The sequence below is a fragment of the Monodelphis domestica genome, chromosome 3 (assembly GCF_027887165.1).
Source record: "Monodelphis domestica isolate mMonDom1 chromosome 3, mMonDom1.pri, whole genome shotgun sequence".
Classification (NCBI taxonomy): Eukaryota; Metazoa; Chordata; class Mammalia; order Didelphimorphia; family Didelphidae; genus Monodelphis; species Monodelphis domestica.
In genome coordinates this window covers 318,501,989-318,521,908 of record NC_077229.1, presented here as the reverse complement: position 1 = coordinate 318,521,908, position 19,920 = coordinate 318,501,989, and the positions used below count along the sequence as shown (strand labels likewise).

Sequence of the window (19,920 nt, the reverse complement as noted above, 5' to 3'; positions counted from 1 at the left end):
TCAACAAATAATTTCCTCCATCTTTCAGCCATTTTTTGTATAATGAAGAAGTACATCCTTGAATACTACTTGTGAAAACTTGCTTTTTTCTTTTTGTTTTCTCTTTGTGCATGTCTTAAATTTATGTAAAGGGGAGTACATACCCTTAGATTTAGCAATACTATTTATAGCTTGTATCCCAAAGAGACAAAAATCAAAAAGGATAATGACATATATGTACAAAAATATTTAAAGCAGTTCTTTTTGTTGGGCAAACAATTAGAAATTGATGGGATACCTATCAATTGGGAAATGGCTGAATAAGTTTTAATATATGAGTGTAATAGAATATTATTGTGCTTTAAGAAATGACAACCAGAAGGAACTTAGAAAAACCTGGAAAGATTTACATGAACTGAGACAGAGTGAAATAAGCAGAACCAGAAGAACACTGTACATAGTGACAATACTGTACAATGAACAACTGTGAATAAATTAGTTTTTCTCAGCAATACAATGATCCAACACTATCCCAATGGACTAAAAAAAATGCCATCTGCTTTCAGAGAGAACTGATAGGATCTCAATCCAGATCAAAGAAAACTTCTTAATTTTTTTTATTTTTTTATTACACTTAATTTTTTATTCAAATTTCTTTCCATAAAATGATTAATATGTAAAATGTTATACATAATTGCCTATGTAAAATCTATGTGACACTGCTTACAATCTCCATGAGGGAGTTGATGGGGAGGGAGGGAAGTAGAGAATTCAGGACTGAATATTCTTTGAAAATGTTAGAAATTATTTTTAAATATAATTAGGGAATTTAAAATTTAAATTTAAAAAGGTAATAGATGATATCTTGTGCTTGTGTATCTCTGAGGATCACTTACTGGACAAATACTTCCATTATGCTAGAATGTAATGGCTCGGATATCACCTAGTTAAAGGTTGGAATCTGGCTCTTAGCAACCATACTAGTCTGCCAAAAACCAGGTAGATTGACTCTAGGCTAAGATTAAGAATTTTCTTTTTGATCCTTAGGTCTACATCAAGATTATAGCAAGACAATTAAGCTGCTTAAGGTTTAGCAAGTTAGTATGAACCGAAACAAAAGATAAGAGCAGGTCCTGGCTTTCTACCTGCTTGTCCATATGTCAGCCTTTATTTTTATAACTGTCATTGTAAAACTCTTTTTCTTTGGGTAAAGTATTCTTGACAGAAAAAAAATCCCTCACTTTCACTCTTGATTGCTGTTGTTCAATCATTTCAGTCATGTCTAACCATATTTTTCCCCATTTGGTATTTTCTTGGCAAAGATACTGAAATAGTTCACCATTTTCTTCCCGAGCTCATTGTACATGTGAGGATGGCAAACAGAGTTAAGTGACTTGCTAAGGATTAAATAGTTAGTACTTGAAGCTAGATTTGTACTTAGGAAGATACATCTTGTTAACTCCAGGCCTGGCATTCTATGTACACCACCACCTAGCTGCCCTTATTCTTGATTATTCACAACCAGGTTCAGAATAGCAGTTTCCCTTGTAGCTTCTTCTACCTTTGACAGATAAAATTATTATTAAAGCAAGTTCCAAATTTGCCTGCTAACCTGCTTTGGGCAGAGTATTCTAGCAAACATCTGGATAGTTAAATTATTCCAAGACTACCACGTTTCTATGCCAAGTTTATTTTATATATTCCAAAGGAAAAAAAAATCTTCCTTTTGAACAGGTGTTAATAGTATAACCTTGCAATATCCTTTCTCTTTCTCTCTTTATTAGTTCTGATCCAAATGCTTTAAATAACATGCTTTCCCCACTTAACTTCCTAGATCTCCTTGCATTAATACCTCTCCTTAGTATATAATGCTACTCCTCCAAACCTTCATTGATTTAGTAAACAAAGAATCTCAAAAAAAATCAGAAAGTCCATTGAAATTCAATGATCTATATAATTCAACACTATAAAAATATATCAGTAATTATTTTCTAATAAGAATAGCATCTCTCTACTTTTACCAAATAAGCAAAATATTTTAAATTAAGTATCACTTTTGTTAAAAGGAAAAAATGAAATTAGATAAAAAAAATAAAACAACTAAATTAAGATTGAGAAGAACTGACTTCAAATTCCAGCTTTCTACCTTAATGTCCCACTGTGACCTTAAGATGTCATTCCCCTTCTTTTGGTTCACATAAAATGATGGAGTTATAGTAAATGATCTCAGCTATCCCTTCCATATCTTATAGTCTATGATATGTCAATGCAAAGAAGGTCTAGTCTCCCATCATAATACATGTTATGTGCATATGAAATACAAATTCAATTCAAAATAGAGGATCTCTAAGAAAACTTTGCTAAGCATTGTCATGGTATATATATAGGGTTTCAAATATAAAATCGACAAATAATTTTAGAAATGAGTGACTTACCTGTGTTTTCTTTTGCAATACACTAAAAGATTATCAAAAAGAAAAAACACTCGTTCTTGAATATTTCCTGCAGAGATTTTCAACAAAACCCCATACATTAGCATTTCAGTGCAGGTATCAGTGATGTTGGAACCCTAACAAAGAAATGAATGGAAAAAAGTATTACTGAAAGCACAAACTGTCATACTTCAGTACATGAGAGATCTAAAACATAATAAGTCTGATTACTCACAAAGACACATCAAATACATTCTACAATTACTAGATGGTTTCTGTACTTAGAACCAAATTGGTCTCTAATTAAGTGAGCTTTTTCCTTATCTTGGACAAATCCAGGCCTTCATCTCACTTCTCGGACATGTCATCTCCTACAGAACAATAGATTCACCCTCTAAAAGTATATATGTGAGCTTTGATTTCATTGTGGACAACGTAGGCCCCTACCTCACTTCCTAATCATCTCCAAATGGGCACTTTTCCTACATCCTTTTCAGTTCTGCTTTATTTATAGAGTTCTCCCATTAGAATGTAAGTTCATTGATGGCAGGGACTGAATTTTTTGCTTATATTTGTATCTTTGTGAGAAACTATGTGGTGAAGTATGTGATATCGAAATCACTTTAAAAGACTGATGTATGTTAATTTAAGGTCGCCAAGAAATTCAGCTATGTAATTCCTAAATGAAAACTCAAGTCAGAAGTCAGCCTTTTGGAGTTTTTAATTACAAACAAGAGGAAGAAAGGTATTAGAGAGAGAGAGAGAGAGAGAGAGAGAGAGAGAGAGAGAGAGAGAGAGAGAGAGAGAAGGGGAGAGAAGGGAATAGGACTTAAATACCCCCTCTCCTTAGGCTGGGCCAAAGTCCCAAGCCCTTAGATAGCTGAGGCAAAGAAAAGAGATCAGTCCCTATCACTCACGTGACCAAAATGGAGAAACAGTCTCAAGGGCCTCCACCTCCAGACTCCTTCAGAGCAAAACCTCTCAGAGCAAAACCTCCTCAGAGCAAAACCTCCTCAGAGCAAAAAACTCTCCTCCCTCTGTCCTCAGACCCCTCTATCTTTAAGGAAACCATCTAAGTTCCCTCCCCTCAGTTCTCACATCTACCAATCACTGTTGATGTCTCCCCTGTGCCAATGGTGGCTCTAGCTTAACCCAGGACCGCCCAGAGGTCTGACCCCTTTGCACATGTCTGTTGAAGGTCATATTCTCAAATAATTAAATCTTGATCTTTGCTGCAGACCTTCCTAAATCCTTTTACTCTGAGTAGGGTGGAGATTGTAGTTTCCAAGACCTGGTTCTGTCATTCCAAGTATCTCTATTGTATCAATTCTAAAATCAATCATGACTCAAAGAACTTCCTGTTCTATGCTTAAGCATAGGTCAAGGCCCTTTTTAGCAAGAGGTTTCTGTCCTAAAGTAGTCTTAAGTAGGCAGGAGAAGGATCCTCCCAAGCCAAGGGGTTTCACATTCCAATAGAGTTCTTACTATCAGTAGGAAATTTTTTCCAAGTATGAAATTTCCCAATGGAGAAACTTCCAACATTCATAAGTCTAAGAAATTTTAAGGTTTACAAGTAGATAGAGTACTGGTCATACAGTCAGTAAGATTCATCTTCCTGAGTTCAAATCTGACCTCAGACAATTATTAGTTGTGCACCTCTGGGCAAGTCATCTAACTTGTTTGCTTCAGTTTCCTCATCTATAAAATGAGTTGGAGAAGAAAATGGCAAACCACTCAAATATTTTGCCAAGGAAAAACTCAAATGGGGTCATGAAGAATCAAATAAAAGTAAATAATAAACAGCAATAATATATGCATTTAATGTGGTATCTACAACTTAACACGTTCTAAATAAATGTTCTATCATCTCTCTATCTGTGTTTATCTCAATCTAAAGGATGGCCATATGTTAATGATATTTCACTGTGTAGCTAGCTACTCTTACATTTCCATATCTTTCTCTCTAGCACATCTCTTTTTATCTAGTGATAGAATAATTTGCTTAGCCATATATTGAAACTAAATAGGCCTTTAAGCCCTCCTAGGCATGTGCTTTCTTATTTTGTATTTTCTTTAATTCTTAATCTTTAATAAACCTCATAAAATATAATACTTTTAGCATAGAAACTAATTTTAACTTTTACAATTTTGGCAAGCCACTTTGGTTGATGAAATACCTTCAATCTTCTGATCTTTTCTCTCCTGTAACTAAGTTCAGTCTTTAATAGCTAGTGCCTAATTGTTTTTTTTTTTTAAGCCAAGTTTCTCCAAGCCTTTTTAGCAAGCCTCTTGACTTATCCAGGCTGCTGCCAGCCTGTTTCTGAGACCCCGACCCTGGTGGCTCCTGCTCCTGGTCTTTCTCTTGCTCACCTGGCCCAGCTGATTCCTGCACCTCTGGCCTCTGACCCAGATGACTCACTGTCTCAGGCCCAGCCCCAGGACCCAGGCTGCTGGTAACAGACCCAATTTCTTCAGGATCAAACACCAGCTGGTAAAAAAAAAACGGGGATGGATTTTCCCTTAGGCTAAGATTAGCCTCCACATGGACTGGGGGCAGGGGATCACAGGGAGGGAATAAGAAAGAAAAGAAGGAAGAGGCTTTTCCAAACAGGAACTTACAAGTATGGGGGTATTTAAAAGGATAACTTTTGACTGCATTGATCCTTTCATTTATATCACATGAGATTCAGGGGAAAAAGTCAGCTCCCTGCAACTCTTTAGCCAAATTTGAGATTCCTCACTATGGGGAAGCAGCTCAGCGGATCAGTGAATTGAGAGCCAGGCCTAGAGAAGGGAAGTCCTTGGTTGAAATCTGGTCTCAGACACGTCCTGGCAATGTGGTGCTGGACAGGTCCCTTAACCCCCATTGCCTACCACCTACCAATCTTCTGCCTTCTGATAATAGGCATCTAAATGGATGCTTAAAAAACAAACAAACCCAAAACTCAAGGATGTTTAAAGAGACTGGAGGTTATATTTTTAAGGCATTTCAGACTTCAATGTTTTATAAAAATCTCTGTATTTCTATTGCATTTTGCTGATTGTTTTAAGGTTTAACTTTGTGGTTTTAAGCTCATATATTACTGCATTCCATACTATTCTGTTATACTGAATCATTTTAATGTACTGGGTTTTAACTACTGTTAAGTTCTGTTGCTTTTCCCCTATAAGTATGCTGAACAAATATTATTGAATGGGCCCATATAAAAAACAGCTTTTCTATTTTTGACTTTGTAAATTGTCACATAGAGGATAGATGGACACCATCAGAAAAGTGTTACAACAACCGTTGGAAAATTGAAAGAGCTAATTATCTCAAACTGATCTTAAGGGTTCTTTAGACATGATTTTTAGAATTTTTTCTTAACAATCTCTGGTCATTTTTGCCTGCCCCTAACACGAGGTAAGGCCCATTCTAGTAGCTGAAGTGAAATACAATTATAACCCGCAACCTCTTGCATTATAAAAATGTGAATGGAAGCTGGGCAGTTAATCCCAGGGCATGTACCCCTAGAAGTCTTCCAAAAAAAAAAAAGGGGAGCATCTCTCGTTTATACTCTTTAGCTCATTTTACTTCCACCAGAATGATATCTAGATTTCTTGATGATGTTCAAAACCCAAAATAAGTTTTACTTTGTTTAAAAATATGTTTACCAAGGTTGAAAGATTTGCTATGATTGTAAAAAATTGTGACAAATATCCATCAATTCATAGGCTTTTAAAATGCCATATAGCAACTTACATGAAATATGATAGTGGGTTTGTTTGTTATTGTAATTAATTGGGCTATTGGGAATTTGGGGGATATTGATAACTACACATTTGTTCTACTGTTCAATTCATCTGCTTGTACTCACAGTGGATCATGGCCAGATATGAAGAAGAAATGGATCTCATTTTGGGGGAGAAACTTTGTATTATATATTTTCTTAGCTGACACAGTGTGTCAATGATTATAAAGCATATTTTTTAATTTTCTAAAAACTTATTATATTTTTCTTGCATGTGCAATATACTATTACAGTTTTTTTCTCTCCTTTTTATATTTGAAGCACATGTCACCAGTATTAAGATTTTCTTAATTTTGATTTTGCAGTAATATAAGTTTAAGATACATTTCCTAATGCATGCCCCAAAAGCTTGAGACTATAAAAAGGATGTCACCAATTGTTTTAAAAAATTATGGGACTTTGGGGGGCAGCTGGGTAGCTCAGTGGATTGAGAGCCAGGCCTAGAGACGGGAGGTCCTAGGTTCAAATCTGGCCTCAGACACTTCCTAGCTGTGTGACCCTGGGCAAGTCACTTGACCCCCATTGCCTAGCCCTTACCATTCTTCTGCCTTGGAGCCAATACACAGTATTGACTCCAAGACGGAAGGTAAGGGTTTTATTTAAAAAAAAAATTATGGGACTTTGCTTAATGATTCTGTCTGATTCCAGGACAAGATATACACAGAAGAGCCATTGCACAGGGCCAAAGATGAACCAATCCAGGATGGATTGATGCACGTCTAGCCAATACAAAGGTCTTGAACCTAGTGTGAAGACTCAAGGTTGCAATATTTAACATATGTTAAAACATAGGACTTCCTTGTGCCCATACTCACTCTGAAAATACTTACAGACAAGTATCCCGAACTTGGCTCCAAACCTGGCTCCTATAATCTGGTCCATTTTCTGTCTTTTCATAGTGTGGCAACTTTCTACAGTCCCGGCTACTGACTGGGTAAATGCTTACTTGCTTATATCATTTTAATTGGGCCCTGATTTAAGGACCTGTTATGGATTTATTTTTCCTTTACTTGGAATTTTTACATATAAGAATTTGATAGTCTATATTTTCATCCAGAAACTATTTTTTATTTGGATTTTTCTGATGTCTTTTTAATACCTGTTGCCAATTGATTCATATACCCCATAACTCAGTCATGCATCCCTAAGTGATCCTGTGTTTTTCTATCACCCTGTTTATGGGGAAATGTAAAAATATTATTATTTTAAATTGCAAAGTTTAAATTCCTTTTAAAAAGAACTTTAGGTAAAGAAAGATGCAACCTCGCCAAATCCAGAAACTGAACTGTTTAGAGAAGACACCATGAAGAAGCCTCCAGACCACAAGCTGCACAAGAAGATCAAGAATGAACTTTGGGTGTGGTTGATTGAGCATTTACTTGTATCTATACTTTCGTGCCAATGGGGACTGCCCCCTAACTGGTTTTTTGTCAATGCGTCTAATAATTATTGGTTTTGTTCTTTTTTCCTCTTCTCCTCAAATTATTGTAATCTTTAAGTTGATTATGTTTTCATGCTCCTTTGGGGAAAATCTTTTCCCCAAACAATCAAACAGAGAATGTAAAAATGGAGATTTGAACCCTGGACTTCAATCCCCAGAATCCTTGCTCTAGTTCCCAAGATACCCGCAAATCTCACTGAGATCCCCACCTGGGTGAGATCAAAATTTCTATTTAAACTGGCTGTAAAGCCTACTGAGATCCCTTCCTGCTTCTGCTTCCTCAAGATGTAGTGTAATTGAAACTGAATGGGCCTTTTGGCCCTCCTAGGCACGTGCTTTCTTATTTTGAATTTTCTTTAATTCTTAATCTTTAATAAACCTCATAAAATATAATACTTTTAGCAGAGAAACTAATTTTAACTGTTACAATATTAAAGGTTATATCAACTGATAAAGAGAGACTTAAATGATATATAGATAGAAAGATAGATAGATAGATAGATAGATAGATCTGTGAAGATTGGATTTGGCTCTCCCCTGATTGTAACAATGAAGGTATTTAGCTCTTCCCTGATTGTGAAGATTTAAATTGTAACTCATGTCTATTTTTAGACTTTAATCCCCATAAGTGTAAACACCCTACTTAAAAGTTAAATATGGAGACCTGCCTATTTTTAGATTTTATGGAGACCAGCCTATATTTTAGATTCAATCACAAAAAGCGCAAACATGGTACTTAAAAGTTAAGTATGAAGATTTGCCCATTTAGATCTAATCACAAAAAGTGCAAATATCCCACTTAATCATGAAATGGGAGGTCTGTGTGATAATGGGTAACAAATCAGAATTGACTGCCTTCTGGCCAGGCCCAGAACAGAGTGTCAACTCTGATTGGAAGATGTGGAATTAGGGGAAGGTACAGGAAGTGATGCAAGAGAAAATGTCTTTAAAAGAGGCTGTCGCTTCCTGTGGGAGACAGTTCTTCATTTCTGGAAATGGAGATGGGAGGAATTCTTCATGCTTATGAGTTGAGGCTATTGAAAAGGGTCAGAAGGATCTTCTGCCTGGACTGACACATGGTGAGTGAAAGACTAACTCTAAATTGCTGGATTTTTCTGAAGAGATGTCACCATGTCCTGGGCTAAAAGGGCCGAGGCCTATCTGGTTGAGGACTAAACTCTCCTGCCTGGTTTTTGAGCCAGGGGCCAGAGATAAATTACTTAATTCTGAGGTTAGCTATCTTACCTTATTCTCTCTCTGATTTCTTACTTTACTCTTTCTCCATTTTTAATGAAATTGTAAATAAAATCTCTTTGGAACTAATTAAATTCCCAGTAACCAAACTCTTAAATAATCAAGTCAAAACATTTTAAAAATTAACCCCTTTTCCCCTTTACAGATGCTAACAGAGTAGCTAGCTGAATCCCTCCCCAAAAAATCAAATACTGATGGACACAAATTTATAGATGTATAAAAATTGTCATTTAAAGTCTACACTGAAAAACTATGATATGAAAAACTATATCATTAAGTTCCTAAGCCATTGGAATCTATTCTTTTCCCCTAATCCTACTAAATTTTGCATATACTTATGATTCAACAATATACACCACTACTAGGCTCCTAAAAAGAACAAGGAAGAAGAAAAGAATCTAAATATTTAAAAAATTAATTATAATTAAAGCAGATTTTTTGCAAAGAAAAAGAAACTAAGCAAATGATTTTATATTGGTGACTAAAGATTTGTGATATATGAATATAATGCAATTTTTCTGCACAAAGAGAAATAATAAAACTAGAAATACTTGAGAACTAAAGTCAATGCAGTGATCAGCTATGATTCCAGAGAATATGAAATGATGCATACTATCCATCTCCTGACAGATGGGTGATGGACTTAAAATGCTGAATGAAACAGTTTTGAGCATCACCAAAGAAGGAATTTGGTTTTAAATTTTAAACATCATATACTTATAATGAGGGCTTAATTTTTCTTTTCTTTGTTTAATCAGCATGAAGGGGAAGGTAAAATGTTTTTAAGTGAAAAAAATTATTATTATTTTAAAGTAAGACAACAACTATAGCATGATATTTATTACCCTCTTATTTATAATACCTTACATTTATATAGACTAAAACATCTCATGGAAAATTAATTAGGCTATAGAGAAGCTACCCTGAGTATTTCAGCATATGTTATGAGGCTCTCCTAGAATAAAATGGCCCTTCTGAAAACAGTTTATTCTAGTCTTGTGAAAGTGTTTATGTTTTTTAAGTTTTAGAAAATGTTTCCCTAATAGTTACATTTAGGAATCCTAAGCACCCCAATAGATTTGTAGAAGACAGAGGAGATGTAACAGCTGAATAAAAGGGGGCTCCTTTCTGCATCCCAGACTTGTTTTTTCATCCTTTTATTTGTTCTATTAGTCTCAATCTGGATAATTATATAAATAAGCTTTTTTACTATCCTTAGAATCAGCAGTCTCACTTCATTCTGAGTTTTAGTAATCCTATCAATATTCTTGGGAAATGATATGACTTTTCTGTTTTCTTCTTGGTTGCTCATTCCATCTTCATTATACTTCTTTCTTCATCTAAGTTCATCACTAAGCCCCTTGTGCAAACAAGCCAAATGCTCCCCTCACATCTATTGATAACACAATTTTACAGATGAGGAAATTGAAGATCTGAACTTTAAACAATTTACCCTTGATCACACAGTTAGTAACTGCCAGAAATAGGCTGTGAATCTGGATTCTCTAGGGTCTACAATAAAACATATGAATAAATTATTTCCTTGGAGTTGAGTTTTTTTGAAATTTGCATTAGCTCCTTCACAACCCTAGAATAAACTTCAGATGGGCCATTTTATTCCAGAAGAGCCTCATAACATATCCTGAGATACTCAGTATATCTTCCCTATTGCCTAATTAATTCTCCATTAGTTGTTTATAAAGCCAGAGAAACTGGCTCACAATGTTCAGATTTGTCTATAAAATGTAATCCTCACAGTACTGCTTAGAACATTTTCATTCATTCAGTGTTTACATTTTAGGCCACACAGATTTTAAGTGTACCTTTGATTCACTAGAATTTATTCATTATTTTCCTGAGTTCAGCAGGAGGAAATCATTAAAAATGTGAAATCACAGACCTATAAAAAACCTATACATTTTAAGCAATATTTGGTCAGTACAGATACCCTATCATGAGTGCTGTATGCCAAGATATACTCATGTGATAGTTCCCACTTTAAACATGACCCCACTGTTCACTTAATAAATGCTTTTTTTAAACAGCGTTCCAGCAGTATTTGTCTCAGTTTGATGATAGAAGCCACATGTGGCAGTTCACATCCTGAATATTACTTAGACATTTTATTTTTACTAACTTGGAGAACTAGATGTCATAGGGAAAGCTTTGGCTCTTCCTTCATGCAGCTGGAGAGGGACTAACCAGGGTCAAACTAAGGAGTTTGCAATCCACACAGAAGTCACAGTTACAAAGAAGTCACAAAGAAAGACAGAAAGGAAGGAATCAAGATCAGGAGCACAAAAGTCTACACATTAAAGATGTGGGTTGGAAGAGTGAATCAGAATGACAAAAACTGGAAGGGACAATCAAGCCCACCACAAAGATTACAAATGTAGAGAGAAAACACTGGAGTAGCCAAATTCCTTAATGGGTGCAACCACATTGGTCCTCTTAGGCTACTGACTTACTCAGCCTTGATATTAAAATGTGATTTTTTTTAAACTTTCAATCACATATCACATGTCAAATTGCAAATATAAACCAGATTACCTTCAACTGAAATTCAGCAATCAATAAATATACTAAATGTAGTTCTGCCAGATTTACCATAACTAGGTATATTTTAACCTCTCTGAAAAGAAAGAATAATTAAGAGCTCCCTGATATTTCTATATTTAGCAAGATAGTACCACTTTTTTGCTTTATGAAACTACTATACATGAAGCTAAATATATTTTCCTAATAGATTTTTCAAATGACTTTTAAAAATATTTCAATTTAATAATATTTTTAAATTATTTGTCACTGAATGGAATAAACATTATTTTTGACAAGAAATTTCTTTGCCTTCCTATTACTAGAATTTTAAAGAACAACACATATGTATTTAATTAAATCAATCATAAGTGCTGTATAGAAAGGGTTCTTGATTTTTTCTATGTCATAGAACCCTTTTGTGTTCTGGGAAAGTTTATAGAGAGCTTCTGATAATGTTTATCAATCAACAAACAATCATTAAGCATCTATTCTGAGTCCAGCAGAGTGATAAAAAAAAAATCCCCACCCTCCAGCTTGAAATCTAATGAGGGTACAGGAAGCAAATAAATATACAAACAAACTATATATGGGATAAACAGAAAAATAATTAAAAGATGGAAGAAACTTGAATTAAGATAAGTCGGGAAAGTATTCCTATAGAGATGAGATTTTACTTGGGATTTGAAAGAACCCAGAGAAACCAGAAAGTAGAGATGTAGAGAGAACGCATTCTAGCATGGAGTACGGGCAAGAAAAATGTTCAAAGCTAAAAGGTGGAGTATCTTGCTTGCAGAACACCCAGGAGGCCAGTGTTCCCAGATAGAAAAGTAAGATTTAAGAAGATTGGAAAGAGCAGGGAAGAAGAGAGGACAGATTATAAGGTGCTTTGAATACTAAACTGAGGATCTTAGATGTGATGAGTAGCTTCTAAAGTTTATTGAGGGAGAGGGGTGACTTAATGGAACCTATATAAATAATGCATAAAATAAAATGAAGAGAATTACAAAGAAAACTAATTATAGTGAAATATATTTATCAAAATAATTATTTTTAAAAATTCATCAACTCCAGGTAAAGGACCTCTGGAATAGCTGGTTGCAGAATTATGCAAATTATAAAAGAAACTCAGACATAAGCAACTATTCAGTGAAATAATGCAGTGTTGGAGACTTCTCTGTGAATATTAAGAATTAAAACATTTACCAAAAAAAAATGTCTCTCTATATAAATATTCAATATGGTTATTTAAAATACCTATCTCTGATAAATATGATTCATAGATTTCCTCTCTGTTATTTTAAATAATTCACTTTTTCAAAGGAATGATTTATGTTTTTAAATATATTTTTCCCTCTGGGGTTATAGTTATTAGGTAGAATTAGAGCTTGACTGCTGACAACTTAAGAGTGAATTACTACATTGACCTATTCCAGAAGAGAACATCATAAAACTTAAGTTTGAAATTTGCTAAACTATAGTTTTTCTAAATCTATATCTTGGAGGGAGGAAGGGAGAGAAAGACATGGGAAGGAAGGAAGGAAGGAAGGAAGGAAGGAAGGAAGGAAGGAAGGAAGGAAGGAAGGAAGGAAGGAAGGAAGGAAGGAAGGAAGGAAGGAAGGAAGGAAGGAAGGAAAGAAGGAAGGAAGGAAGGGAGAAAGAGAGAAAGGGAGAAAGGGAGGAAGGGAAGGAGGGAGGGAGGGAGGGAGGAAGTAAAAGAGGGAGGAAGGAAGGGAGGGAGGAAGGGAGGGAGGGAGGAAGGGAGGGAGGAAGGGAGGGAGGGAGAAAGGGAGGAAGGGAGGAAGGAAGGAAGGAAGGAAGGAAGGAAGGAAGGAAGGAAGGAAGGAAGGAAGGAAGGAAGGAAGGAAGGAAGGAAGGAAGGAAGGAAGGAAGGAAGGAAGGAAGGGAGGGAGGGAGGGAGGGAGGGAGGAAGGGATTTCTTTTAACAAAGTAAAAAAAACAAAAGGTAACAAGTGTGATAAGGGGGAAGAGTGGGTGGTGCTAGGGAAAGGAAGAAGTGGTTAGAGCCAGCTAGATGTTGTAAGCTCTCAATATTGAGGTTATGTTTATTATCAGTGTTACAGCAGGAAGAGGAGGTAGAGTTCAGAGAGAATAAGAAATGGAATGAGAAGTCCAGGGCAGCATGACAGTAGTATTGGGAAACTGTGGTCCAAATTGAACTATCAGTACCTATTACTAAATGCTTGCAACTTCAAAGTGCCTTTTGCCAATTGTATATGGGAGCTTAGACGAACCTTACAAATATACAAAGGTTTATCTCATGCCCAGACCACTAACATTGAAGCATTCATGTGGATTATGCCAGGGACCTGTTTCTATGAGATTAGAGTCGTGGCTCAGGCATAGACATTCTGTTTTGAGAACCACATAGATATGAGAAGACCCTTTTCATTAGTAGAGGAGCCTGAACTGTCTGAATCATTACATCTCCCCAACCAAGGTATACTCACTCTCTTTTTTCCCAATAAAGCCTCAGATATAAGCAATATTGTGAATCTTAAAAATTCTCAGACCCTACTTCAGAACACTTGGTTAAGACCATTCCCCATTTTAAACAATGAAAGGACTTAATCAGGAATGGGAGAACTCTACTCCACCCATACTTAAGCATACTTTAGGGGAAGATAAAGTTATAAACTCTTTAGTGAACAATGAAAAAGTACTTAACTCATACTAATAGTGAAGCAAACGTCTTAAGCTAAGTCTATTTTTAGGAAGGTGCTAAGTACCTATGAAGGTCAGGCAACTTGCAAACTAGCAAGGGACAAGCTTAACAAAGCAGGTGTGAGGTTTTAGTCTACTCAGGTGTGAATTACTCAAAAGTTTAGTCTACTCAGGTGTGAATTCAGAATGGTCTGTCCTTTGGAAAATGTCTACTGTGATTGGTAGATGTGAGAACTTAGGGGAGGTGACATAGGAGAAAATTCTCTTTAAAAGGAGAATCAGAAGGCCACTAAGAGGAATTCAGCCTTGGAAGCTGAAGTGGAGCTCAGGAGCTAAACTGGAGGGTCTCTCTGAACACTAGAATCTTGCATGGGACAAATCTTGTGGTGAGTGGATTAAAGACTGACTGATCTCTCTCTCTTAGGGCTTGGGCCTAGGCTGGCCTAGGCTGACCTAGGCTGGCCTAGCCCTTTTCTCATTGTTTCCTCTTACTCTCTCTCTTTCATTAATTCCTTATTTGTATTAATTAAAATCTCCATAAAAACCCAGCTGACTTGGGTATATTTAATATTTGAGAATTTTTCCCTGGCGACCACTTTATATTTGATTTAACTCAAGACAATGTCTTGAAACCATATTTCTGTGGTCACAGTTTAAGGCAACCACTCTTTTAAATGTTACAACATGCAGAAAATAGGGAGAGTCCTGGGGTCACCTTCATTTTCTCTCACACCAGGAGAGTCCCACAAAATTGATTGGGATTTGGTCAGTATTGACTTCTCTTTTCAGACATAGATGAAGGGACTAGAGTCTCTCACTAAGAAAAACTTAAGCTATGGGAATCATGGAACTCAGGATTTTAAGTTAGATGTTGCAACCAGCCCAGTTGAGAAGCTCTAAGAAGCCAAAGTCATGGGATGTAAGCCTGGGAGCTGAGAAGGGAAGTGATTTTAGATTTGGAACTTGATCTAAGAAATGCTACATAGAAAATGAGTTAAGCTACCTGCCTAATTCCTCTCTCCTTTCCAGACACTGAGATGGGGTAACGCCCACAGCACTAATGGTTAGTGTCTGTATGTAAGTCAATTAACAAGCATCTAATATGTGCCTGGGTACTGAGGATTCAAAGAAAGGCAAAAGAAAGTTCCTATTAAAAGGAACCATGTGAATAAAAAGACCATAGACTTCATATTTTAAGAATTTTTCAAGAACTGCCTATCTTGAATCCAGAGGGTAAAAAAAATACTGAAAGAATAAACTACTCACCACCTAAAAAAGATCCCAAAATGAAAACTACCAGCAATATCAGAGCCAATTTCCAATACTCCCAGGTCAAAGAGAAAATACTTCAAGGAATCAGAAAGCAAACATTCAAAAACCATGGAGGCACACAAGATTTAGTAGCTGCCATACTAAAAGAGCTGAGGACATGGAATACAATATTCCAGATGGTAAAAAAGTTTGGAATTACAACCAAGAATAACAACCAAAATTGAATATTGACCTTCAAAGGAAAAAAATGAGTATTTAATAAAAAAGGAGACTTTCAACCATTACTGAAGAAAAGACAGAATTGAATAGGAAATTTGACTTTCAAATACAAGACTAAAGAGAAGCATGTAAAGGTAAATATGTAAGAGGAGAAATAAGGAACTCAATAAGAATTGTTTTTAAAAAACAGAATTCAACACTATGTTCTTTATAAAAAAAATTTTTTAAAGAGACACACAAAGAGTTAAAGGATTGTAGCAGTACCCATTATACTTTATCTGATGTAAGACAGGCAGGGATAACAATCATGATCTCAGACAAAGCAAAACTAAAATAGAACTAATTAAAAGGGAGAAGCAAAGTAATTGCATCATAGATGATAAATCTATATCTATATCAATACTAAACATAGCTACACCAAAATAGCATAACATTCAAATTCATAAAGAAAAGGTGAAATTAATTACAGAAGAGAAAAGGCAGTAAAATCATATGAGGAGGAATCTCAACTTTTCCCTCTCAAGAGTTCCATTAAATAAAACCACAAAATAAATTAAAAAATAAGTGAAGGGGATGAATAGAATCTTGGAAAATTTAGATGTGATAGGCTTCTGGAGAAAACTAAATGTGACCAAAAAGAATTAACACTTTTTTCTCAGCTGTAAATGGCATTTTCACAAAAATTAGCTATGTAAAGCCTAAAACTGGAGAAGGAAATGGCAAACCACTCCAGTATCCTTGCCAAGAAAATCCCAAATGGGGTCACAGAGTTGGATATCAACAAAATGAGTGAAAAATGAAGGGGCATAAAAACTTCACAACCAAATGTAGAAAAACAGAATTGCTCAATGCATCCTTTTCAGACTACAATGCAGTAGAAATTAAATTCAGTAAAGATCTATGGAAACATAGATTAAAAATTAATTGGAAATAACATAATCCAAAGAAAGCAACAATGTTATAACACCAAAATTTGTGGAATACAGATAAAGCAGAAGTTGGGGGAAATTTATATCAATAATGCAAGCATCAATAAAAGTAAGAGCAGTTCAGTGAAATGAGCATAAAAGTTTTAAAAAACAAAGAAAAATAACAAATTTAAAATCCCTATTTAAAAAACAAAACAACCTTAAAAATCAAAGGAGAGATTAATAAAATGAAAAGTTTATATAGAACTATTGAACTAATAAATAAAACTAAGAGCAAGTTTAATTTTTTTAAAGCAATAAAAGAAACCAACTGTTGGAAAATTTTATTTTTTTAAATTACAAGTTATCAAATATGAAAAGGATAATGAAGATAAAATTAAAGCAATCAATAAGAGATATTTTACCTAATAATATACCAGTAAAATGATAATACAAATGAAATTGATAAATATTTACCAAAAAATAAACTGCTCAAATTAACAGAAGAGGAAATAGAGTATTTAAATAACTCTTAGAAAAAGAAATTTTTAAAGCCATAAATGTGCTCCAAAAGAAAAAAATTCCTAGACTAGGAAGGATTTATGTGTAAATTCTACCAAATATTTATGAAATAATTTATCTCAATACTATTTAAATTATTTGAAAAAATTGTTAAAAGGGAATGCTACCAAATTTCTTTTAAGAAACAAATAATGGTTTTCATATCTAAACTAGGGAAATAAAAAACAGAAAACAAAAACAAGATTCATTAATGAATACTGATGCACATATTTAAAATAAAAGACTAAAAAGTACTTTATAGCAATATATCACAAAGATCAACTTCAAGCTAGGATTTATTCTGGGAATGCAGGAATGGTTCCAAATTTAGATAACTATTTGCATAACTGATCATATTAATAACAATAGCAACAAAAACTATATGACTATCAACAGAAACAGAAAAAAAGCTTTTAACAAAACATAATACTGATTAATATTAAAAACATTAAAAAGCAATGGAATCAATGGGTTTGTCTAAAAATAATAAGTAGTATATATATATATGTATATATATATATATATATATACATATATATATATAAAACCAAGAGCAAGCATTAACTTTAATGGAGATAAACATGAAGCCTACTCAATAAGATCAGGGTTGAAGCAAGGATTACCATTATCACCCTATTGTTCAATATGATATGATAAATGTTATCTATAGCAATAAACAAGAAAAATAAATGAAAGGAATAAAAATAGGAATAAAGGAGCAAAATATTAATCTTTGCAGTTGGAATACATAAAGGAACTTAGAGAATCAACTAAAAAACTAATTGAAATAATTTCAGAAAAGTTAACAGGATATAAAATAATCTTACTTAAGTCATCAGCATTTCTATATATTTCCAACAAAATTCAGAAGCAGAAGTTAGAGAAACTCCATTTAAAATCTCTCTAGACTACATAAAGTATTAAGAATTTATATACCAAGATAACCATAGGAATTATATGAACCCAACTACAAAACACTTCTCACACAATTAGAACTAGATCTAAACAACTGGAGAAACATTAATTGCTGATGAGTAGGATGAGTGTGGAAAAAGTTAATGGATGTTTAAAAAAGAGATTGATAGAGTCTAAGAATTGTGGCGAGTTGTGGTACATACAGTTTCAATTCCAAGTATATATAATATATAACCACTGTGTAAACAATGTATTGTCTGAAGATATTCAAAGAAGTTTGTTCAAGTCTATGTCATGTGTGGTATTGCTAAAGAAACTAATGTCAGGATGGGATCCAAGCAGTCATGAAAATGGAAAGGGAAATCTAAAGTATTGCTTTTCTTTGAATGTCCGTGGCTGGGATTACTTGGTTCCAATTACCTTCACTGAGGAAGGATGTTCAGATTATACTGGGAATTAGTATTATAAGGCCTTTCCTTTGATAACATTCCAAATTCAGGGGATGGAGGGAAGTATAGTTCTGATTTGAAGGTAGAAGCAACATAGAGAATAAAGATGAGAAATTAGTCATTCTAAGCAGCCAAATAGAAAAGAAATGGAAGAAAAGGAAAATGAGTAAATAATTAAAGTAAAAATTCTTTAAGATAGATTTATCTATTCTTTATAACCTCATTTTAAAACTTTAATGGATTCATGATCTCACTAAAATGTATACACCTTCCTGACTGATTTATTTAGTATTTCTCATCCTGAGGGATTCTAGTCCATATTCCTCTACTAACCCTCCACAGATACAATGATGGAAACAATAACAATAATTTAAGTATCTCACATCTAAGCAGCATTTTAAAGCATACACAATGTCTATTAAATAGCTCTATAAATTACATATGCATATATGTATATGTGTATAAATAGATGTGCATATAAAGATATCTATCTAAAATTCATTTAGATATAAAATCATATAAAGATATATAGATATAGATATTTGTGTATATTGTGAATCTTGAAATTTCTCAGACTTGTGAATGTTAAAAAATTCCCCATTGGGGAATTCTCCATTGGAACAATTCCCTACTGGGACCATTCCCCATTTGGAAAGTGAAAACTCTACTTAGATCAGAAATGGGAAGACCTCTACTCCACCCATACTTAAGACTGCTTTAGGGAAGAAAACTCCTTGCTGAACAATGAAAAATACTTACACCCATACTTAAGCTATGCCTATTTTTAGAATTAATACAAAGGGGTGCTAAGTACCTTTAAAGGTCAGGCAAATTTACATGGGACAAAGAGGTGAGAAACTTACTCAGAGATTCTAACCTACTCAGGTGTGGATTACTAAAAGGATTAATCTACTCAGGTGTGAATTCAGAATGGGCTGTCCTTTGGAAAACGTCTACTATGATTGGTAGATGGAAGAACTTAGGGGAGGTGACATAGGAGAAAACCCCCTATATAAGAAAAGGACAGACTGTTGAAGAGAGAGAGTCTCTTGAGAGACAGGCCCTAAGGAGGTTGTTGAGAGAAGGACAATCTCTAAGGAGGTCCCTCAAGGGAGGCTGACTCTGGCTGGAACTCCCTCTGGGGAGACTCTGTCCTCCTGAATCCTCGCTTGAACAGATCTTATGGTGAGTGATTAAGGACTGACTGATCTTTTCTTTTAGGGCTTAGGCCTGGGTTGGCCAGGGCTGCCTGGGCCGGCCCATTCTTTTCTCATTTATTTCATTTCTCTCTCTCTTTCTTTGATTCCTCATTGTATTATTAATTAAATTCTCTATAAAACCCAGTTGACTTGGATATATTCATAATTGGGAATATTTCCCTGGTGACCACCTTATATTTGATTTAAAACAAGACACTGGTGAAAACATATTTTCTGCGGTCACAATTTACTCACCCACTCTTATATCTACTACAATTTA

General features: G+C 34.6%; 1 protein-coding gene across 1 annotated transcript in view; it reads right to left on the bottom strand.

Annotated features, from left to right (window-relative positions):
• PREX2 (phosphatidylinositol-3,4,5-trisphosphate dependent Rac exchange factor 2) overlaps positions 1 to 19,920 on the bottom strand; it is a 421,865-nt gene that overhangs the window by 264,308 nt on the left and 137,637 nt on the right. The window contains exon 7 of the mRNA XM_007487009.3: positions 2,415 to 2,548. Within this exon, the coding sequence (XP_007487071.1) occupies positions 2,415 to 2,548 (134 nt within the window). The remainder of the gene's footprint in view (positions 1 to 2,414; positions 2,549 to 19,920) is intronic.